This window comes from Anolis sagrei, chromosome 2 (assembly GCF_037176765.1).
Source record: "Anolis sagrei isolate rAnoSag1 chromosome 2, rAnoSag1.mat, whole genome shotgun sequence".
Lineage (NCBI taxonomy): Eukaryota > Metazoa > Chordata > Lepidosauria > Squamata > Dactyloidae > Anolis > Anolis sagrei.
Window position 1 is genome coordinate 300977551 of NC_090022.1, and position 24614 is coordinate 301002164.

General features: G+C 44.2%; 1 protein-coding gene across 2 annotated transcripts in view; it reads left to right on the forward strand.

Annotated features, from left to right (window-relative positions):
* Positions 1-1737: 1737 nt before the first annotated feature.
* The window catches only part of FAM219A (family with sequence similarity 219 member A), a 117162-nt gene continuing 94285 nt past the window's right edge, over positions 1738-24614 (forward strand). Inside the window, exon 1 of one of the 2 annotated variants that reach the window (XM_060761136.2) lies at positions 1738-2065. In XM_060761136.2, coding sequence (XP_060617119.1) covers positions 2006-2065 — 60 coding nt within the window. In that variant the 5' untranslated portion in view covers positions 1738-2005. The remainder of the gene's footprint in view (positions 2066-24614) is intronic. The other variant, XM_060761135.2, reaches the window with a different exon arrangement.

Here is a 24614-nt window from a genome sequence, read left to right on the forward strand (position 1 = left end):
GCCACTGAAGTTCTTATTTAATTATTCATGAGGGAGGCGGAGCCAGTCAGGCCTCGCCCTATCCGTACGCACAGATTATGAATATGGGCGGGGCTGCGGGTATCCTTGGAGAAGAAGTTATTGAATTATTCATGAGGGAGGCGGAGCGTGCCGGGTCTCGCCCTATCCGTATTCACAGATTATGAATATGTAGATTAAAGATGGGCTGGGCTGCGAGCGTCACTGGAGAGGAGCCGCTATTTAATTATTCATGAGGGAGGCGGAGCGAGCCGGGCTTCTTCCTATCCTCATGCACAAGCGCAGAGCTATGAATATGTAGATTAAAGATGGGCGGGGTTACATGTATCGCTGGAGAAGGACTGCTATTGAATTATTCATGAGGGAGGCGGAGCCGGTCAGACCTCGCCTATCCCGTCCCAGTATGAATATGTAGATAGATGAAAAGATGGGCGGGGTTGCAGTCTTCACTGGAGGAGGACTGCTATTGAATTATTCATGAGGGAGGCGGAGCGAACCGAGCTTAGCCCTATCCAGTCCCGGTACAGTCGCAGAGCTATGAATATGTAGATAAGATGGGAGGGGCTTCGGGCTTTGCTGGAGAAGGACCTACCGGATGCGGTTCTTATTGAATTATTCATGAGGGAGGCGGAGCGAGCTGGGCCTGGCCCTATCCCGATGGATATGTAGATAAGATGGGCGGGGCTATGAATATGTAGATAAGAAGATGGGCGGGGCTTTGCTGGAGAGGGACCCGCCGGGTGCGGTTCCTATTGAGTTAGTCATGAGGGAGGCGGAGCCATTTGGGCCTGGCCCTATCCCGATGGATATGTAGATAAGATGGGCGTGGCTATGAATATGCAGATAAGAAATTGGGCGGGGCTTTCTTGGAGAGGGACCCGCCGGGTGCGGTTCTTATTGAATTATTCATGAGGGAGGCGGAGCGAGCCGGGCCTGGCCCTATCCCGATGGATATGTAGATAAGATGGGCGGGGCTTTGTAGGAGAGAGACCGGCCGGGTGCGGTTCTTATTGAACTATTCATGAGGGAGGCGGCGCCATCCGGGCCTGGCCCTATCCCGATAGATATGTAGATAAAATGGGCGGGGCTTTGCTGGAGAGGGACTCGCCGGGTGCGGTTCTTATTGAATTATTCATGAGGGAGGCGGAGCGAGCAGAGGTTGTCCCTATCCCGATGGATATGTAGATAAGATGGGCGGGACTTTTCTGGAATAGGACCCGCCCGGTGCGTTTCTTATTGAATTATTCATGAGGGAGGCGGAGCGAGCCGGGCCTGGCCCTATCCCGATGGATATGTAGATAAGATGGGCGGGGCTTTGCTGGAGAAGGACCTATCGGGTGTGGTTCTTATTGAATTATTCATGAGGGAGGCGGAGCGAGCTGAGCCTGGCCCTATCCCGATGGATATGTAGATAAGATGGGCGGGGCTATTAATACGTAGCTAAGAAGATGGGCGGGGCTTTGCTGGAGAAGGACCCGCCGGGTGCGGTTCCTATTGAATTATTCATGAGGGAGGCGGAGCGAGCCGGGCCTGGCCCTATCCCGATGGACATGTAGATAAGATGGGCGGGGCTTTGTAGGAGAGAGACCCGCCGGGTGCAGTTCTTATTGAATTATTTATGAGGGAGGCGGAGCGAGTTGGGCCTGGCCCTATCCCGATGGATATGTAGATAAGATGGGCGGGGCCTTGGGCGCCATTGGCGAAGGGGGAATGAGGCGTTCCGGAGAGGAAGCGCCGCGCGCCCGTTGGGTTGCCCTCCCCGCGCATGCGCGGTGTCAGACTCTGAGGAGATGTGAGGGAGAGAGAGGGAGAGAGCAAAGCAGGCGCTGGGCTGAGTCACTGACTGAAGGAGAAGAAGCAGGAGGAGAAGGGCGCCTTCCTCCGTTCTCCTCGTTCTCGGGGATGCGGCGTCCCTGAGGCCGAGGCCCTCTTCCCCGCTCCTCATCCTCGGCCTGGCCTTCTCCTTCCCTCCCTTCCCACCGGCACCATGATGGAGGAGATGGACCGCTTCCAAGTGCCCGCCGTCAGGGCCGAGATGCAGCCTCTGGTGAGAGAGACAGGAGACAAGGCCCAGCCCTTTCCCCCTCCTCCTCCTCCTCAGGGAGGGTCTCTGGCCCTGCATTGGCACCCCCTTCACCCCCTCCCCCACCAAGGCTATTCCATATTATGCCCTATATTGTTGTTATGATTATTATTGGTAAAGGGCATCATATGAATTATTATTATTATTATTATTAATATTCCTGAAGGTAATGGTTGGGATATTATCCTCTTACTAAGGGGCAAGGCCATTCTTCTTCTTATTATTATTATTATTATTGGTAAAGGACATAATATGAAATATAAATACTAATTATTATTATTATTCCTGGAGGTAATAGTTGGAATGTTGTTGCTATTATTATTATTATTATTATTCCTCCTCCTCTTCTTCTCTTTCTTATTATTTTATCTCAATGCCTCCAATTGTTATTATTATTATTATTTCTGGAGGTAATGCTTGGAATATTGTTGCTATTATTATTATTATTCCTCCTCTTCTCCTTCATCTTCTTCTTCTTATTTAATCTCAATGCCTCCAATTATTGGTAAAGGGCATAATATGAAATATGAAAAATAATAATTATCATTATTGTTCCTGGGGGTAATGGTTGGAATATTGTTGCTATTATTATTATTCCTCCTCTCCTTCTCCTTCTTCTTATTTAATCTCAATGCCTCCCATTATTATTATTAATATTATTATTGGTAAAAGGCATAATATGAACTATGAATAATAATAATTATTATTATTCCTGGAGGTAATGGTTGGAATATTGTTGCTATTATTAAAAAAAACCTACAACCCAATATTATCCTGATTCGTAAATTCGATGCCTTGCAGGGCCTTTTATTATTGTTGCTATTATTATTATTATTATTATTCCTCCTCTTATTATTATTATTATTTAATCTCAGTGCCTCCCATTATTATTATTATTATTATTATTCCTGAATGTAATGGTTGGAATATTATCCTCTTACTGAGGGGCAATGCTATTCTTCCCATTGTCAATATTATTGATATTATTGTTATTGATGACAATATTATCCTGATTCATGGATTCGATGCCTTGCAGGGCCTTTTATTACTGTTGCTATTATTATTCCTCCTCCTCCTCCTCTTCTTCTTATTTAATCTCAATGCCTCCCATTATTATTATTATTCCTGAAGATAATGGTTGAATTATTATCCTCTTACTGAGGGGCATGACCACTCTTCCCATTATTAATATTATTGATATTATTGTTATTGATGACGATATTATCCTGATTCGTGGATTCAATACCTTGCAAGGCCAGGCTTTCCTATTATTATTCTTGCTATTATTATTATTATTATTCTTATTCTGTGAGATTGTCACAACAATATTATTGTTGTTGTTATTGTTTTTATGTTATTAATATGTTAGCCTCTCTCATAATCTCACTGCCTCTCAGGCCCTGTTTCCCTCAGGCCCACCATCCTTCCAATTATTATTATTATTTATTCCTTATACTGATGATGAGTCTCACTCTCAATGCCTTATTAGTATTATAATTTTATTTACAGTATCTATATACTGATATATATATATATATATATATATATCTCAATCTCAATGCCTCCCACCATCCTTCTTATCCTTCTTATCCTTCCTATTATTATTATTATTATTATCATCATCATCATCATCATAATTCCTGATGCTGCTGCTGAGTCTTACCAATTCTCAATACCTTAATAATGATAATAATAATAATAACAATAATAATAATTTAATAATGGTCCATGAGGTCACGAAGAGTCGGAAGCGACTGAACGAATGAACAACAACAATTATCCTGATTCGTGGATTCGATGCCATGCAGGGCCAGGCTTTCCTATTATTATTCTTGCTATTATTATTCTTATTATTATTCTATGAGATTGTCACAACGATGATATTACTATTATTATTGTTAGGTTATTAATATATTAGCCTTTCACATGATCTCAATGCCTCCCAGGCCCTGTTTCCCTCAGGCCCACCATCCTTCCCATTATTATTATTATTATTATTATTATTATTATTTCCTTATGCTGATAATGAGTCTCTCAATGCCTTATTAGTATTATAACTTAATCTCAATGCCTCCCACCATCCTTCTTATCCTTCCTATTATTATTATTATTATGATCATTGTCATCATCATCATCATCATCATTATTCCTGATGCTGCTGATGAGCCTTACCAATTCTCAATACCTTAATAATAATAATAATAATAATAATAATAATAATAACAATAATAATTTAATCTCAATTCCTCCCATTATTATTATTACTATTATTCCTGATGCTGCTAATGAGCCTTACCTACTCTCAATGCCTTACTTATTATTATTTAATCTCAATGCTTCCCTCTATTATTATTATTATTATTATTATTATTATTCTCAATTTGCCTATTATTATTCCTGAAGGCAATGGTTGGATTATTATCCTCTTACTGAGGGACAAGGCCATTCTTCCCATTATTAATATTATTGATATTATTGTTATTGATATTATCCTGATTCGTGAATTCGATGCCTTGCAGGGCCAGGCTTTCCTATTATTATTCTTGCTATTATTATTGTTGACACAAAAACACAGTATGTCACAGCAAATGAGATCTGTATGCTGGATTTCGAGAATTACCTCAATGCCTCCCACAATCCTTCCAATTATTATTATTGTCATCATCATCATCATCATCATTATTCCTGATGGTGATGATGAACCTCATTTACTCTCAGTGCCTTACCTGTTACTTATTATTGTTACTTAATCTCAATGCCTCCTCCTCCTCCTCCTCTTCCCTCCTTATCAGCATCATCATTATTATTCCTGATGCTGATGCTGAGGCTTACTTAATGCCTTCCTGATTGCTTAGTACTATTATTATTCTTACATCTTAATTTCAGTGCCTCCCACCAACCTTCCTACTATCATTATCATGATTCCTGATGCTACTTTTGAGCCTCACTTAATCTCAATGCCTTACTTATTATTATTACTTATTACTTCATCTCAATCCCTCCCACCATCCTTATTAGTATTACTATTATTGTTGTTATTATCATTATTCCTGGTGCTGATGATAAACCTCACTTACTCTCAATGCCTTACTTGTTATTATTAGTACTTTTTTACTTACTGTGTTCTCAATGCCTCCCACCATCTTTCCTATCTTTCCTGTTATCATCATCATCATCATCATCATTCCTGGTGCTGCTGCTGAGCCTTATTTACTCTCAATGCTTTACTTACTTGTTGTGTTGTTGTTGTTGTTGTTGTTGTTGTTACTTCCTCTCAATGCCACCCAGACCCTATTTTCCTTAGGCATCGCCATCCTTCTTCTAATTTCCTTACTAAGGTTACGATTATTAGCATTACCCATGATCTTGATGCCTCACAGGTCCTGTTTCCCTCGGGCACTGCTACCCCTATTATTATTATTACTACTACTACTACTACTACTACTACTATTGTCATCACTATTCCTTATGCTGACTATTAGCCCTAGTCATGATCTCATTGCCTCACAGGCGTTCTTTCCCTCAAGCAAAGCCATCCTTTTTGTTGTTGTTGTGGTTATTTTTATTCCCGATGCTGATTATTAGCCCTCGTAAATATTTCAATGCCTCACATGCCCTGCTTTATTTTGGTACTGTCTCACAAGCTCTGTTTTCTCCAGACACTGCTATCTTTCCCATTATTATTATTATTATTATTATTATTATTATTCCTAGTGATAATGATGATAAGGCTTACTCATAATCTCAATGCTTCATAGGCCTTGCTTATTTCTAGCACTGCCATCCTTATTATTATTATTATTATTATTATTCCTAATGGTAATGATTAGGCTTACTCATGAGCTCAATACTTCTCAGGTCCTGCTTATTTACTTATTTATTTAGTATATTTCTATACCACCCCTCTCAGTCTTCTGGCGACTTGAGGCAGTTTACAAGGCAAGAATTCAATGCCACTAAGGACACAGATTACAATATACAATATTAAAACATCAGCAATAATAAAATCAAACATTATAATGAAGCGTACTTTAATCGATATTCATTAAAACAATGTCCAGTTCCGTCATATAGTTATTCCGTTATTATATTCGTTACTCCGTATTCTCAAATGCCTGCTCAAATAGCCATGTCTTAAGATTCTTCCAGAATGATAGGAGCAAGGAAACCGATCTAATCTCCCTAAGAAGGGCGTTCCATAGCCAAGGGGCCACCACTGAGAAGGACCTGTCTCTCGTTCCTGCCAACCGTACTTGTGATGATGGCGGGACCGAGAGCAGGGCCTCTCCAGGTGATCTTAAAATCCTCGCAGGTTCATAAGGGGAGATTCGTTCGGACAGGTTCTTTAGGGCACTGCCATTGTTGTTATTGTTCCTAATGGTAATTATGAGGCTTACTCATGATCTCAATGCCTCTCAGGCCCTGCTTATTTTGGGCACTGCCATCCTCATTGTTGTTGTTATTATTGTTGTTGTTGTTCCTAATGATAATGATGTGGCTTACTCGTGATCTCAGTGCCTCTCAGGCCCTGCTTATTTTGAGCACTGCCATCCTCATTATTGTTGTTGTTATTATTATTGTTCCTAATGATAATGATGAGGCTTACTCATGATCTCAATGCTTCTCAGGCCCTGCTTATTTCGGCCACTGTTATCTTCATTGTTGTTGTTGTTGTTGTTGTTGTTGTTATTGTTCCTAATGATAATGATGAGGCTTACTCATGATCTTAATGCCTGGCTTACTCATGATCTCAATGCTTCTCAGGCCCTGCTTATTTCGGCCACTGTTATCTTCATTGTTGTTATTGTTGTTATTATTATTATTGTTCCTAATGATAATGATGAGGCTTACTCATGATCTCAATGCTTCCCAGGCCCTGCTTATTTTGGCCATCCTCATTGTTGTTATTATTATTGTTGTTGTTCCTAATGGTAATGATGAAGCTTACTCATGATCTCAGTGCCTCTCAGGCCCTGCTTATTTTGAACACTGCCATCCTCTTTGTTGTTATTGTTGTTTTTATTATTATTATTATTCCAGATCCAGATGATGGTGATGGTGATTGCTCATCATCTCGATGCCTCACAGGCCCTGTTTTCCCCGGACATTGCTATCCTTCCCATTATCATTATCGTTATTCCTAATGATAATGATGATGAGGCTTACTCATCGCCTTATGGGCCTTGCTTCTCCCAGGACCTGCCATCCTCCCCATTGCCCCTTTCTCTGCCTCTTCCCCCCCCCTCCCTTCCTTTTCCTCCCTCCCCATCTCCTCCTGTGAAGCTTGAGGACCCCCCTCTCCATTTTGTGCCCTTTCCCCGACCCCATCCCGGCCTCCAAATCAGCCTCTGCTGCCAGGGCGTGGGTACTGGGGGGGGGGGGGAGAGAAGCGGCCGGCCGGGTGGGCCCCTCCTCTGCGGCAAGCCGGTTTCAGGCAGAAGGAGGCAGCCTTGCAGGAGCCGGAGAGGAGTAGGTGGGGGGTCGGTAAGCGGGGAGCCCCCTTTTGCAAGGACGGAAGGAAGGAAAGGGCCTGGCCTGGCTGGAGAACTGGGGGGTCCTTGAGGGAATGGGAGAAACAGTGTTTTGTTTACACAGGGATAAAGTCCCTCCTTCCTCCCTCCCTCCCTTCCTTCCTCCCCCATGAAAAGAGAGATGCTTTCCTCCTGCTCCTTGTGTGCATTTGTGTATATGCCTGCAAAAGGCCCAGGGGTCTCCCTGGGTTTTCCTTAGACAAGGCATTATCTGGGTTGGTCCCTTCTTCTGAAATTTATTTATTTAGCAGTTTTGTATACCGGTCTTCTCACCTCCGTTCGAGGGACTCAGGTCGGTTTCAGGCCTTCGGCACCTGAGATTTCTTGGCAGTCCTGCTGGGCTTGAAAGGGGCTCTTCTTGGGTCTTCCTACTTGATGGAAAGGGGTTGGGTTGGATGGCTATTGTGGTCTCCTCCAACTTTAGGTTCTGTGATGCTTTGCAAATTGGGGGATTCTGGGAGCAGCGGTCCAAATCCCAAGCTGTGGGAAAAGGGGGTGAGATCTTGTGTGTGCCTGAACCTTCACATCTGAAAGGGATGGCTTCCTGCGGGCACAAAAAGGGACTGCCCAGGTGGGCTGGTTTGTGAATAATGGGCAGTTTGGAAACCTTGGTCCTCTGTTAGCCCTTGGGAACCTCTTGGAAGCCTGAAAATGGAACTCTTGGAGCCAGGTCCGTAGCCAGGATTTTGATTCGCGGGGGGGGGGGGGGGGGGAGTTTGATGGGGGGGGGGGGTGCTGAGTCTGAGTGAAAGAGGGTCTACCCTAGCAAACCTTTTGTATTATTACCCCAATACCCCCATGCATATGAGATATATTGAGCATGGTGATCAGATCATGATATGAATAAACATAACAGTTTAAATAATGTACCAGTAAGGCCTTTTCACAGACCACCATGAGAATTTGGTGGTGGTGGGGGGGGGGGGGCTGAAACCCCCAAAGCCCTCCTCCCCAGCTACATGCCTGCTTGGAGCCTTCAAGAGACTCCAAACCCCCTTGGAAACCTCTATTTCACTGCGGATTTGAACTCCTACTCTTGAGAAACCCTGGGGCTGACCTTAGAGCATATTCCAGGCCAGTAAAGAACAGCTTCTCCCATCTGTGTCAAGCTTTGATAACTGAAGGTGACTATGGTTCTTCTCTCCACTTAGCATATGCTGTTCTGTCGCAGAGAAAGGTTGCTGCTTCTTTGCAGCTCTTCTCCCCCTTTCCCCATTTCTGTTCTTAGCAATGCCTAGTGATGAGGGGGGCCTCTTCCGTTTCCCCAGTTCTTTCCTCTCATGGGTTCACGAAGGCCTCTCCAGCTCCCGGCAAGTGGAAAGGGGCCGGAGCATGACTGGATGTTTTGGATCTCCGTCTGCCCGGCTGGTGACGTAATCCTTTTGGAGGCATGTCTCGAAGAGGGATGAGCCTCGCTTGTGGGCAGCATCTACAGGCAGCAAGGGAAAGAACAGGGCCCATGCAATGCCAGGCTAGGTTCGGCAGCCTTTATCATAATGGGAAGTCCAATGGGATACCTTGGCTTTCCAGGAGACAGGGGCAATGCTTGGGCAGAGCATGAATTAGAGAAGAGAAAGTTAAAATGCTCAATACCACCACCACCCATTGCAAAGGCACAGGGCTGTTTACGAGGTTGCTGTCCCTTGAAGTGGTTCTGAAAGTGTCTTAGGCCGGCGCTCTCTCTGGGAACGGTGCTTTACAAGCACGGAACAAATTTGCTTGCCTTCCTTCATGGATGCACCCTGCCCTATAGCTCACCCTCAGAGGTTGAAGGTCCATTCCCTTTGTTTTGACTCCCTGCTTTGTCTTTTTTGAAAGTTACCTGTTTATCTTTTGAAACCCAAGGTATTTATATTGCTGCAATTATATTTGAAAATATTGAGCACTGGCCTCTAGTTTCTGGCCACCTGGAATGTTTTTGATCATCTATATAATAATAATAATAATAATAATTATTATTATTATTTATTTATTTGATCAGTCATATGACCATTTCAAAATAGAACACGAGTAAAAAACAAGGCAACAAGGTGAAGACAGCAGCCGACCTTCTATTTATAGTCAGAATCTTATTTTCCTGGTTCTTCTTTCAGGAAATCTGCTCTTTTCTTAATAGCTTTCAGAATAAAAAGGCTTACTCTGATGATGCTGGATCTTTCCTGCCCTTGCAAGAGGGATGTCAGAATATCATTTCTGTTGGGGGACCTGCAGTTGGATAATATTGGATGTAAATATCTGTCTCGCAGTTCAGTATATGCTGGACAGTTAATTAAGAAGTGTTCAAGGTCTTCCACTGTTTGTTCTTCCCAGACGCAGAATCTCTCACTTCTTGGGATGTTACAGTAGTGCCCGGTTTGCACCATAGTACCGAGTTGTTCAAACCTAGCCCTAGTATATATTCATCTTAAGGGTAGAGGAAGTGGAATAGTTAGGTAGTGCTCTAAATGAATATTCCTTTTGTGGGAAGCTAAAAACCTTGTGGCTGAAGACCTACCTATGCTCTCTAGGTCCAGCTGTGCATAGACATCCCTAATGCGCCACTTGAGCACTTGCCCTGCCCCCCAGACCCAAAACACCCAGAAATTGCAAAGGCAGACCGAATCCAGCCAGCTCATTATTCAGAGCCTCCACCCACGATGACTTCTGGTCGTACTGGACTTGATCCTCTAGACATAGGCGAGGAAGTCTACTGGTATCCATAGAGTTTACTTTTGACCAGTAATTAAACTGTCTCATTAAAATTTGAGCTTTTACTGTGATCATCTATATAAATAAAAATGTAATGTTCGTTTGTGGGATTAACAGAACTCAAAAACCACTGGACGAATTGCCACCAAATTTGGACAGAAGACACCTAACAACCCAATGTATGTCCTTCACTCAAAAAAAATATGATTTCATCATTTGGGAGTTGTAGTTGCTGGGATTTATAGTTCACCTACAATCAAAGAGCATTCTGAATTCCACCAACGATGGAACTGAACCAAACTTGGCACACAGTTCTCCCATGACCAACAGAAAATACTGGAAGGGTTTGGTGGGCAGTGTCCTTTGGTTTTGGAGTTTTAGTTCACCTACATCCAGAGAGCACTGTGGACTCAAACAATGATGGATCTGGACCCAACTCTACAAGAATACTCAACATGTCAAAATGTGAACACTGTGGAGTTTGGGGAAAATAGAATCTTGACATGTGGGAGTTGTACTTGCTGGGATTTATAGTTCACCTACAATCAAAGAGCATTCTGAACCCCACCAATGATAGAAATGGGCCAGACCTCCCACACAGAACCCCCATGTGGGCCACAGCAACGCATGGCAGGGGACGGCTTGTTTACTCTATACAATCTATATGTTCTCCTGCACTTTGGGTTAGATTTCCTATATTTTCTGCAGCTGGGTGCTCACTATCATGCTTTTTGTATATAAAGGAGATGATTGGACCCATTTGGTTTCCTGTCTTTACCCTTTCTGTGTGGTAAGATTCACCATACCTAGCTGCTTCTCGGGAAATTTGAGGAATTCTTTATTTTTATTTCACTTTTCTCACGATATAGGGACTTAAGGTGGGTAAGAATAAATATGACACAGTGCAAATTAGAAGCAAATAAAATGCATGCATGTATGTGTGTGTGTGTCAGCTACAACTTTGTGTCATGAAGTATAAAAATTAAAATGCAGTTAAAATAAGTAATATCACAGCAAAAATGGCACAGATCCTCCCAAATCCTGCTCACAAATGTCCTAGCGACCTGCCCCTCATCATTCCCTAAATGCCTGTCTGAGAAAGGCAAGCAGAGACGGTCCCACCCTGGTCTCTCTTGGGAGGGAGTTCCAGAGTTTGGGAGTAGCCACCAAAAAGGCCCCTCCTCTAAAGGAGCTTGAGAGGGTGGTGGGACAAAGAGGAGAAGGGCCTTTCCAGAAGATCTTGGGGTTTTTAGTGACTCAGGCAGAGAGAGAGATGGTCCTTCAAATAACCTGGCCTCAAGTTTATTTATTTATTTGCTATATTTCTATACCGCCATTCTCAGCCCAAGGGCGACTCATGGCGGTTTACAAAACAGCACCATTCGATGCCCACATCAATACAAAGGTAATTGAACATTAAAAACATTTAACATAGATAAAAATTCATTACAAATAACATCAATAAAACATAATAAAAAACCATAAGTGTTCTGTCACCGCTGGAGCTAAAATTAAATGCTTCTAAGAGAGGATGCAAGGCTTGCGTCCAGCGGGAAGCCCGGGGCCCCGAGAAGGAGCCTTTAGAGGAACTTTCCCTACTAAGCAGGCTTTAGGAGACTTGAACTTAAACACAACAGTCTTTATTAATGAACAAGCAGGAATTGTAAGATTTCTAAATAGTCTATTGGGTCTTGCAGTCTTGTTTACAAGAAACAGGCACTATCTTCAAGAAACTTTGTTTAACAGAAAAAATCCCCTTTAAAGCTCCTCCCAGGCTGCTGTGAACTTAAACCTAAGTGGTTTGAGTCTGCTACTGGCTGAACTGTGTCTCAGAACCGAACAGACGTACCATCAGGCTTGAAATCACTTAGCTGAAGATGAAGAGCTGTTATTCCCTCCGGAGGTCCTCGGGGCTGTGAAGCTGTTCCCTGGAACCCTTTGGGAATCCGTAGAGGCCTTTAATCTATTCTTCTCCAGGAACTCTTAAAAGACGAAGCCTTTGCACAGGAGGAACGTCTGTACGCATCCTCTGCCTTGGCTTCCCTTGTTGTGACTAACTGAAAAATGGCCCTTTCCCTCCAAAAGGCAAAAAGGGGGTGGGACCAGGGATCCTAACTATAATTGGCAGGTGGCTTGCCCTATGAATGCAGCCAAAGGAAGCCACCTATCTGTAAAGTCCCTGCAACTTAGGACTATGAACAAACACTCAGTGCAAAACACGAATTTGGAGCCCCTGGAACACCTGTTCCAGAACAATAAGTCCTCCGCATTTCATTACCAATCATTATCCAGTTGCGTTGTCCAGCCGTTCCGAGATCAGAGTTTAACAGTTACACTGCGTTTGGAAAAGCCTGCTCATATAGCCAGGTTTTGACTTTTTTGCGAAATGTTAAGAGGGTGTGGGCTGATCTAATGTCCCTGGGGAGGGCATTCCACAACTGAGGGGCCACCGCTGAGAAGGCCCTGTCTCTCGTCCCTGCCAGTCGAGCCTGTGAAGATGGCAGGACCGAGAGCAGGCCCTCCCCAGAAGATCTTAAATTCTTAGAGGGTTCGTAAGGAGAGATACGTTTGGACAGGTTAGCAAGGCCAGAACCGTTTAGGATTATTCACTCACCAGTAACAATTAGCCCACACATGTGACTTTATTTGGCTCTTTCACAGTGTACTTTTAGATCTCCTTTTCTCCCCCTGCCCACCATTACTTTGTATTCTCTTCTTGAATTTAAACATTATTGGAAAATAAAGCGAAATGTTAGTACTTTGACATGTGCGAGTTTCTCTCGTTTTGAGCTGAAGTGAAGCGGAACTTCCACTCTTTAGCTCCTTCCTCCTCACTGAAAACAACAATCAATATTAACAGGATAAAATGGGCTTCCCCCCTCAAAGAGACACAATGAAAATGTTATTATAATCCTGCTAATCTCTTCGCATAAGACAGTGTCTTCATGACAAGCATTTTTACATTTTCTTTTTATTTGTAAATAATACAGAGGGATTCCATTTTTTAAAAGTTATTTGTGAATCGCTTAAGCCTTTGCTTGTTTTCTTGTTATCTGTGTGTATTCTATATTGAGAACTAGACGTCCCCTGCCACGCGTTGCTGTGGCCCACATAGGGGTTCTGTGTGGGAGGTTTGGCCCAATTCTATCCTTGGTGGGGTTCAGAATGCTCTGTGATTGTAGGTGAACTATAAATCCCAGCAATTACAACTCCCAAATGTCAAGATTCTATTTTCCCCAAACTCTACCAGTGTTCACATTTGGGCATATTGAGTATTCATGTCAAGTTTGGTCCAGTTCCATCTCTGTTTGAGTCCACAGTGATCTCTGATGTAGGTGAACTACAACTCCAAAACGAAAGGACACTGCCTACCAAACCCTTCCAGTATTTTCTGTTGGTCATGGAAGAACTGTGTGCCAAGTTTGGTTCAATTCCATCGTTGGTACGGTTCAGAATGTTCTTTGATTGTAGGTGAATTATAAATCCCAGCAACGACAACTCCCAAATATCAAGATTCTATTTTTCCCCAAACTCCACCAGTGTTCACATTTGGGCATATTGAGTATTCATGTCAAGTTTGGTCCAGTTCCATCTCTGTTTGAGTCCACAGGGATCTCTGGATGTAGGTGAACTACAACTCCAAAAAAGGACACTGCCTACCAAATCCTTCCAGTATTTTCTGTTGGTCATGGAAGAACTGTGTGCCAAGTTTGGTTCAATTCCATCGTTGGTGCGGTTCAGAATGTTCTTTGATTGTAGGTGAACTATAAATCCCAACAACTACAACTCCCAAATGACAAAATCTTTTTTTTGAGTGAAGGACATACATTGGGTTGATAGGTGTCTTGTGTCCAAATTTGGTGTCAATTCCCCCAGTGGTTTTTGAGTTCTGTGAATATCACAAACGAACATTACATTTTTATTTATATAGATTGCAGCTGATATTGCAAGGTTGGCTGACATGATTCCTATTTTAAAATAGCTGTGCTGGTTGATATTCTGCTCATTTCCAAACCTGGTTCAAAATCCCAGCACTTCCCTTTAAACCAGTGTTTCTCAACCTGGGGGTCGGGACCCCAGGAGGGGTCACGAGGGGGGTGTCAGAGGGGTTGCCAAAGACCATCAGAAAACACAGTATTTTCTGTTGGTCATGGGGTTTCTGTGTGAGAAGTGTGACCCAATTCTGTCATTGATGGGGTTCAGAATGCTCTTTGATCGTACGTAAACTTATACATCCCAGCAACTAAAACTCCCAAATGTCAAGGTCTGTTTTCCCCAAACTCCACCAGTGTTCACATTTCGGCATGTTGAGCATTCGTGCCAAGTTTGGTCCAGATCCATCATTGTTTGAGTCCACAGTGCTCTATGGATGTAGGTGAATTACAACTCCAAAACTTAAGATCAGTGCCCACCAAACCGTTCTAGTATTTTCCGTTGGTCGTGGGAGTTCTGTGTACCAAGTTTGGTCCAATTCCATCATTGGTGGAGTTCAGAATGCTCTTTGATTGTAGGGGAACTATAAATCCCAGCAACTACAACTCCCAAATGTCAACGTCTATTTACTCCAAACTCCGCCACTGTTCACATTTGGGCATATTGACTATTCATACCAAGTTTGGTCCAGATCCATCGTTGTTTGGGTCTATGGATGTAGGTGAACTATAATTCCAAAACTCAAGGTCAGTGCCCACCAAATCCATCCTGTTTTTCCTGTTGATCATTGAAGTTCTGTGTGCCAAGTTTGGTTCAATTCCATCGTTGGTGGAGTTCAGAATGCTCTTTGATTGTAGGTGAACTATAAATCCCAGCAACTAAAATTCCCAAATGACAAAATCAATCCCCTCCCAACCACATTAGTCTTAAAACTTGGATGTATCGGGTATTTGTGCCAAATTTGGTCCAGTAAATGAAAATACATCCTCCATATCAGATATCTGCATTACAAACAGTAGCAAAATTACAGTTATGAAGTAGCAACTGAAATAATTTTATGGTTGGGGGTCACCACAACATGAGAAACTGTATTAAGGGGTCGCGGCATTAGGAAGATTGAGAAACACTGCTTTAAACACTGCAGGACCTGATATCCAAGTACATGATTTTGCCATAACTGTCTTACCCAGCTGTAAGGATTTTCACCAAACTTCAACTCGTGACTTTCTTATCAGGAGTGCAGCATGCAAATAAGAGAAGAGGGATTGCTTTCTGGTGGCATTTGGCTCTACAATGCTCTCCCCAGAGCAATACACCTGGCATTTTTCTGGCACCAAAATGAGCTACATCTTTCATTTACCCAGGCATTTTATGTACCTTTTCATTGATTTGCAGTCTCTCATGATGAAAGAGGGCACTGGAATGTTTCTAATACACATTGGTCAGTATCCGTAGCTTGGGGGTCCTCCTGGACTCAACGCTGTCACTTGATTGATTGATTGATTGATTGATTGAGTGATTTATCATGTCAGGGGCAACCAGACAATTGTATTACATTTCAATTGTATTACAGAACAAAACAAACAGACAAACCACAAAGTTTGTAAGCTTGGTAGTTGATTAAATGTCCTTTGACCAGTATCTGCCCACTTGGAGTGCCTCTGGTGTTGCCGCAAGAAGGTCCTCCATTGTGCATGTGGCAGGGCTCAGGGTGCATTGCAGCAGGTGGTCAGTGGTTTGCTCTTCTCCACACTCGCATGTAGTGGACACTACTTTGTGGCCCCATTTCTTAAGGTTGGCTCTGCATCTCGTGATGCCAGAGCACTGTCTGTTCAGTGCCTTCCAAGTTGCCCAGTCTTCTGTGTGCCCAGGGGGGAGTCTCTCATTGGGTATCAGCCATTGGATGAGGTTCTGGGTTTGAGCCTGCCACTTTTGGACTCTCACTTGCTGAGGTGTTCCAGCGAGTGTCTCTGTAGATCTTAGAAAACTATTTCTAGATTTAAGTAGTTGACATGCTGGCTGATACCCAAACAGGATGAGCTGGAGATGTCACTGCCTTGGTCCTTTTACTATTGGCTGCTAATTCCCGGCAAATGTCAGGTGGTGCAATACCGGCTAATTTATTTTATTTTATTTCTGTCACTTTTACCCCGCCCTTCTCACCCCCTAGGGGGGACTCAGGGCGGCTTACAGAGAAAGGCACAATTCGATGCCTTATCACATATACATACATATATAAAAACAATTAAGCAATTACAAATTAAATTAAATCATCAATACATAGTAACACCATAACACAATAGTAGGCTAATCCTGAGCTCAGAGTTCGGGGTTCCGTAAATCCTCTTGTCCAGTTCCAGCTCGTCATCAAATCTTTCTTTAACTGCCTGAGTGTCCAAACGCCTGGTCCCACATCCAGGTCTTCAGCCTCTTCCTAAATGAGAGAAGGGACGTTGCCGATCTAATCTCCCCGGGGAGCGAGTTCCACAGGCGGGGGGCCACCACCGAGAAGGCCCTGCTCCCCGTCCCCGCCAATCTCACTTGTGAAAGAGGCGGGGTCGCGAGCAGGGCCTCCCCAGAGGATCTTAGGTTCCGAGGTGGGACGTAGAGAGAGATCCGTTCGGATAGATACACTGGGCCGGAACCGTTTAGGGTTTTATAGGTCAAAACCAGCACTTTGAATTGTGCTCGGAATTGGATCGGCAGCCAGTGGAGCTGACACAACAGGGGGGTGGTGTGCTCCCTGTATGTCGCCCCTGTGAGCAATCTGGCTGCCTCGCGCTGGATCAGTTGGAGTTTCCGAGCAGTCTTCAAAGGCAGCCCCACGTAGAGTGCGTTGCAGTAATCCAATCGGGATGTAACAAGAGCGTGGACCACCGTGGCCAAGTCCGACTTCCCAAGGTACGGGCGCAGCTGGCGCACAAGTTTTAGTTGTGCAAAAGCTCTCCCGGCCACCGCCGAGACCTGGGGTTCCAGGCTCAGCGGTGAGTCCAGGATCACTCCCAAGCTGCGAACCTGCGTCTTCAGGGGGAGTGTAACCCCATCTAACACAGGCTGTAACCCTATACCCTGTTCGGCCTTCCGACTGACCAGTAGGACCTCTGTCTTGTCTGGATTCAATTTCAATTTGTTAGCTCTCATCCAGTCCGACACAGCAGCCAAGCACCGGTTCAAGGTCTGGACAGCCTCCTTGGTGACAGGTGGGAAGGAGTGACAGATTTGGACATCATCTGCATAGAGATAACATCTTAGTCCGAAACTCCGAATACACTAAGCAGTGTAATTTCTCCAGTAGTGTAGGGTGCAGACACCCCGTGATAATGCGGCATGTCTCATTAAGAGTCACATCCACTGTTTTAGCGTGGTGAGATGTGTTCCACACTGGGCATGCATACTCAGCAGCAGAGTAGCATAGCACAAGGGCAGATGTCTTCACTGTGTCTGGTTGTGATCCCCAGGTTGTGCCAGTCAGCTTTCGTATGATATTGTTTCTAGCACCCACCTTTTGCTTGATATTCAGGCAGTGCTTCTTGTAGGTCAGAGCACGGTCCAGAGTGACTTCCAGGTATTTGGTTGTGCTGCAATGCTCCAGTGGGATTCCTTCGCTTGATGCTCAGGTGTCAGCGGTGGCCGGGAGGGCCTTTACACAACTCAAACTTGTGCGCCAGCTGTGACCATACCTCATGAAGTCTGACTTGGCCAGGCTGGTCCATGCCTTGGTTACATCCAAACTGGACTATTGCAATGCGCTCTATGTGGGGCTGCCCTTGAAGACAGCCCGGAAGTTTGAACTGGTACTGTGGGCGGCTGCCAGGCTCCTTACTGGAGCAAACTATAGCGAGCATACAACACCCCTATTAAAACAGCTTCATTGGCTGCCGATAAGTTGCCGAGCCAAATTCAAGGTACAGGTCATGACCTATAAAGTCCTAAACAGTTTTGCCCTGTTTTGCCTACATTTATTCCAGTGTTGTGGAATTCACTTTTGCATTATTTTTCCTGTTAGGATATACATTCAATCATAGAGCATTGCCATTCTACTAAAGGGTTGTGTAGTGCAATTAGTACATAGCTCCTGATGTGGAATCTCTGTCAAAAAGCACCCCAATCCTTGCCAAGTTAAAATATTCGGTGGCCGTTTCCCTGCAATCGGACTCATAACTGCTGCCTGTATTTATTCCTTCTCTGCTTTGAAGAGTCTAATTGTGAACTAAATATCGAACTATTTGTTTGACAGCAAGTCCCATTAACCTGAACCCTGTAAATTGAGGCCACTGAGGTATCATGCCTAAGCTGCATTTTTCCTTTTGGATTTAAATAGGTGTCCTATCTTCTCCTTGTAGTGTTTATAAACACTCTGCAGAGGGTCACATGTTGCTCTGAGATAGTCATGAAGTAAACTGTTTGGTCTAGATAACGTAATGAGAGCAACAATTGTGCCGAAGCCTCGTGTATTGATTTCAGATTGCATCATGAAAATATTCATAATGTCAGGGCTTGCATTGTGTAGATAGCAATATAAGAATTTTGCAGAAACTTAATGACCGTGGACCATGACTTGCTGATTCATCGATTGGCTCTGTCAGGTGTACGAGGTTTAGCCCTGAAATGATTCAATTCGTTCATCCGGGACCAGAGACAGAAGGTGGAGTGGTGAGGCCAAAGCTCTGAGAGCTCCTGCCTTGGCTGTGGAGTGAGTTCCCCAGGGTGCCATCCTCTCACCCCTGTTATTTAACATGTATGTCTTGCTGGACTGGTGCAGAGCTTTGGCCTAGAGTGCTATCAGTATGCAGATGATACCCAGCTACTCTTGCGTCTCGAACCTGGGACAACCCTGATTCCTGAGAACTTTAAGCTGTGTTTGGAAGCAGTGATGAGTTGGCTACGAGCGAGCAGACTAAAAGTGAATCCTGCAAAAACTGAGATACTTGCCAGAATTAATCCAGCCTCTGCCTGATTTCGATGGGGAAGCTCTAGTTCCGCCTGCCACTGTTCAAAGCCTTAAAGGGGTTGTGTTAGACTCACCGCTGACGATGGAGGCCCAGATCACGGCCATAAATAAGCAGGCCTTTTTTCATCTTCGCCAGGCAAGGAAATTGGCATCCGACCTTTCGGTAGAAGCATTGGCAACGGTCATCCATGCAACAGTCACAACGAGGTTGGACTATTGCAACGCCTCATATGCCGGCATTCCAAAGTCAACAACCCAGAAGATTTGGATGGTCCAAAATGCGGCAGCCAGGCTGCTAGCGGAATCATCTATAAGATTCCATATTACACCGATTCTGCAACAACTGCATTGGCTACCAATAGAACATCGGATCTCTTACAAGAGACTGATCCTGACATTCAGAGCTCAAAATGGTCAAGGACCTTTATATCTTAGGGACCACCTCATTCCTTTTTTCCATCAGTGGTCACCTCGATCCACCCAGGAAAATCTCCTCTACATACCGGGCCCGAGGGAGGGAGGCACACCTGGAAGCTACAAGGCAGAGTAGAGCTTTTTCGACCTATGCTACAATTCTGTGGAACTCATTGCCTCCATACATTAGAGCAATGTCGGAGTTGCGACCTTTTGTCAAGGCGCTCAAGACTTGGCTGTTTGGTTGTGCATTTAAGTAATCAGATCTAATTTGCCAAATAGTCACTGTTGGATGTTTTTATGTTGAATGTTTTTATATTGTGTAAATGCTATTTTAGGTTGTAAGTCGCTCGGAGCACCTTGGTGGAGAGCCACTAATTAAGAAATAAAGCGAAGTGAAGTGAATCATAGAATCAAATCATAGAATCATAGAATCAAAGAGTTGGAAGAGACCTCATGGGCCATCCAGTCCAACCCCATTCTGCCAAGAAGCAGGAATATTGCATTCAAATCACCCCTGACAGATGGCCATCCAGTCTCTGTTTAAAAGCTTCCAAAGAAGGAGCCTCCACCACACTCCGGGGCAGAGAGTTCCACTGCTGAACGGCTCTCACAGTCAGGAAGTTCTTCCTCGTGTTCAGATGGAATCTCCTCTCTTGTAGTTTGAAGCCATTGCTCCATTGCGTCCTAGTCTCCAAGGAAGCAGAAAACAAGCTTGCTCCCTCCTCCCTGTGGCTTCTTCTCATATATTTATACATGGCTATCATATCTCCTCTCAGCCTTCTCTTCTTCAGGCTAAACATGCCCAGCTCCTTAAGCCGCTCCTCATAGGGTTTGTTCTCCAGACCCTTGATCATTTTAGTCGCCCTCCTCTGGACACATCCCAGCTTGTCAATATCTCTCTTGAATTGTGGTGCCCAGAATTGGACACAATATTCCAGGTGTGGTCTAACCAAAGCGGAATAGAGCATGGGGAGCATGACTTCCCTGGACCTAGACACTATGCTCCTATTGATGCAGGCCAACATCCCATTGGCTTTTTTTGCCGCCACATCACATTGTTGGCTCATGTTTAACTTCTTGTCCATGAGGACTCCAAGATCTTTTTCACACGTACTGCTCTCGAGCCAGGCATTGTCCCCCATTTTGTATCTTTTTTCCTGCCAAAGTGGAGTATCTTGCTTTTGTCACTGTTGAACTTCATTTTGCCTGCCAAAGTGGAGTATCTTGCATTTGTCACTGTTGAACTTCATTTTGTTAGTTTTGGCCCATCTCTCTAATCTGTCAAGATCCTTTTGAATCCTGCTCCTGTCTTCTGAAGTCTTGGCTCTCCCTCCCCATTTGGTGTGGTCTGCAAACTTGATGATCCTGCCTTCTAGCCCTTCATCTAAGTCATTAATAAAGATGTTGAACAAGACTGGGCCCAGGACGGAACCCTGCTTGTGGCACTCCACTTGTCACTTCTTTCCAAGATGAAGAGGAGGAAGCCTTGGGGAGAATCACCCTCTGGGTTCGTCCATTTAACCAATTCCAGATCCACCTCACCGTAGTTTTGCCTACCCCACATTGGACTAGTTTGTTTGCCAGAAGGTCATGGGGGACCTTGTCGAAGGCCTTCCTGAATGATGAATACTAGCAGAACTGCAGCTGACAGAACCAGCCTCTTTTCCGACACCTGGGCCGTCCGGTTCCAGATCCTATGGCTGATTGAGAGATAAGATCATTGCCCAGGCTTTGGAAAGATCCCCCCCCCCCCTCGGTCCCCAAGAGATGCAGTTTTCACCTTGGGAGTTCTGCTAAGAACATTTAATCCAGCAAATCTTTTTCGCGTGGCTCAGTATACCTTCCTGCTTCAAAATGTTTGCTCTTGCTGTGTGATAGTGATTATACTCCTCTTCAGATTGTTTTCATCTATCATATTGATATTTACCATATACACTGGCACTATATCAATTCACGATGATGGTAATTGCATTTCTACATTGTATGTAATTTGTATGCTATTTTTAATTTATAAACGAGGCTCAGGAAGGGCGGTTGCCATTGTTTGTTTGCACTTTAATACATGCATAAATAAATTGCAGGCAGGAGCAATAATTTGTTTCAGAAATTAACAGTGGGCTGATCTATGAAGTATAGCCTACAAAGCATGGATGCTGCCGCTTCTCTGCTGAAATCTTTGTGGGAGCTCCTTTTGTTTTTTGTCCTTGGCAGATGTTGCTCCCATATTGTCAAATGATTGGATGCCAAGAGAGCCGGAATGTGTTTAAGAGAAGGGCCATTTCTGTGGTGGGCAGATTCCAGTGCTGATTGTTTCAGAAACGACTCAGCGAAGCATATTACATTCTACCTTCTGTCTGGCCCGTTTGATCTATTTCTCTTCATGTACAACAAACCTTTTTTCTGTTGTTCTCCTTTACATTTTTCACTCTTCTGTTGTGGCTGCTGATAATGAAGTTTAGTGCCTGGTTTGTGTAACTATGTGTATGCATTCTTATGTCTCCTCTTCTTGGAAATCTGGGTTATAGGAGAAGATGGATTTTGAATATTTGTGTGTAGCACAAATCCTAAAATCATAGATTTGGAGGAGACCTCGTGGGCCATCATCCAGTCCAACCCAATTCTGCCAAGAAGCAGAAGAATTGCATTCAAAGCACCTCCAACAGATGGCCATCCAGCCTCTGTTTAAAAGCCTCCAAAGAAGGAGTCTCCACCACACTCCTGGGCAGAGAGTTCCACTGCTGAACAGCTCTCACAGTCAGGAAGTTCTTCCTAATGTTCAGGTGGAATCTCCATTCTTGTAGTTTGAAGCCATTGTTCCATTGCGTCCTAGTCTCGAGGGCAGCAGAAAACAAGCTTGCAGAAATCATGCTGAAATTCTAGGTTGTCACCCACATCGAATGAGAAATAATCATGTTGCCTTTGTATGAATGCACATCTTAGTTCACCTATTCACAGCTTTGTATATATACAATTTTATTATTATTATTAACTTTATTTATACCCGCAAAATCTCCCGAAGGACTCGATGCGGCTTACAAAGACCAAGGCTGCGGACAACAACAAGATACAATACACAATAAACTCATAAGCAAATAATAAAACGTCAAGCAAAACAATAAAACAATGACACTGTGACGCAATTAACACCAAAGGCTGGGCCAAATGTAATGGACAAAATTTAAAAAGTGCTGTCGTGACAGGTAAAATGTAGAGGTATTTGGGGTAGGTGCAATGTGCAGATAAACCTGAATCTCTAGTAAAATGCATTTGGGACTTGAAGCCAGGAGTTTCCTATTCTGGAAAGGCACACTGGAACAGCCAGGTCTTCAGGCACTTCCTAAAGACAACCAACGTTGGGGCACAATATTTGTGTGATGCACAAATCATAAAATCATAGAATCATAGATTTGGAAGAGACCTTGTGGGCCATCATCCAGTCCAACCCAATTCTGCCAAGAAGCTAGAGAATTACATTCAAAGCACCCCCAAAAGATGGCCATCCAGCCTCTGTTTAAAAGCCTCCAAAGAAGGAGCCTCCACCACACTCCGGGGCAGAGAGTTCCACTGCTGAACAGCTCTCCCAGTCAGGCAGTTCTTCCTAATGTTCAGATGGAATCTCCTTTCTTGTAGTTTGAAGCCATTGTTCCACGTCCTCGTCTCCAGAACAGCAGAAAACAAACTTGCAGAAATCATGCTGAAATTCTAGGTTGTCACCCACATTGAATGAAAAATAATCATGTTTTTTTATTTATCGTGTCAGGGGCAACCAGACTATTGTATTACATTTCTAACATAACAAAACAAACAAACAGATTAAAAAAGCACAAAGCGTGCAAACTTGGTAGTGGATTAAATGTCCTTTGACCAGTATCTGGCCATCTGGTGTTGCCGCAAGAAGGCCCTCCATTGTGCATGTGGCAGGGCTCAGGTTGCATTGCAGCAGGTGGTCAGGGGTTTGCTCTTCTCCACACTCGCATGTTGTGGATTCCACTTTGTAGCCCCATTTCTTGAGGTTGGCTCTGCATCTTGTGGTGCCAGAGCACAGTCTGTTCAGTGCCTTCCAAGTCGCCCCGTCTTCTGTGTGCCCAGGGTGCAGTCTCTCGTTTGGTATCAGCCATTTGTTGAGGTTCTGGGTTTGAGCCTGCCACTTCTGGACTCTCGCTTGCTGAGGTGTTCCAAGGAGTGTCTCTGTAGATCTTAGAAAGCTATTTCTTGATTTAAGTCGTTGACGTGCTGGCTGATACCCAAACAGGGGATGAGCTGGAGATGTCACTGACTTGGTCCTTTCAGTATCGGCTGCTACTTCCCGGCGGATGTCAGGTGGTGGGATACCTGCTGGACAGTGTAATATCTCCAGTGGTGTAGGGCGCAGACACCCCGTGATAATGCGGCATGTCTCATAAAGAGCCACATCCACTGTTTTAGTGTTGTGAGATGTATTCCACACTGGGCATACATACTCAGCAGCAGAGTAGCATAGTGCAAGGGCAGATGTCTTCACTGTGTCTGGTTGTGATCCCCAGGTTGTGCCAGTCAGCTTTCGTATGATATTGTTTCTAGCACCCACTTTTTTGCTTGATATTCAGACAGTGCTTCTTGTAGGTCAGAGCATGGTCCAGAGTGACTCCCAGGTATTTGGGTGTGTTGCAATGCTCCAGTGGGATTCCTTCCAGATGCAACCAGAATAATCATGTTGCCTTTGTATGAATACACATCTTAGTTCATCTATTCGCAGCTTTGTATATATACAGTGCTTGTGCAGAATTTCTCCTAAATCCAGCAAGAGTTTGTTTTCACCTCTTGAGCACATTATCAGAATTGCCTGTTGCAAGGAAGGGCTGGCAGAAGTCATAATCCCCAACCATAAAGAGCATCTTGAGGGAGCAGGGCAAGCTGGCAGAGGCTCTCTGGCATATCTTCAGCAGATGTGCTTGCAATATAAAGGGCTGATCTGGAGCTGTGTTCACAGTCCAAAGACCATAAAGCCCAGCTT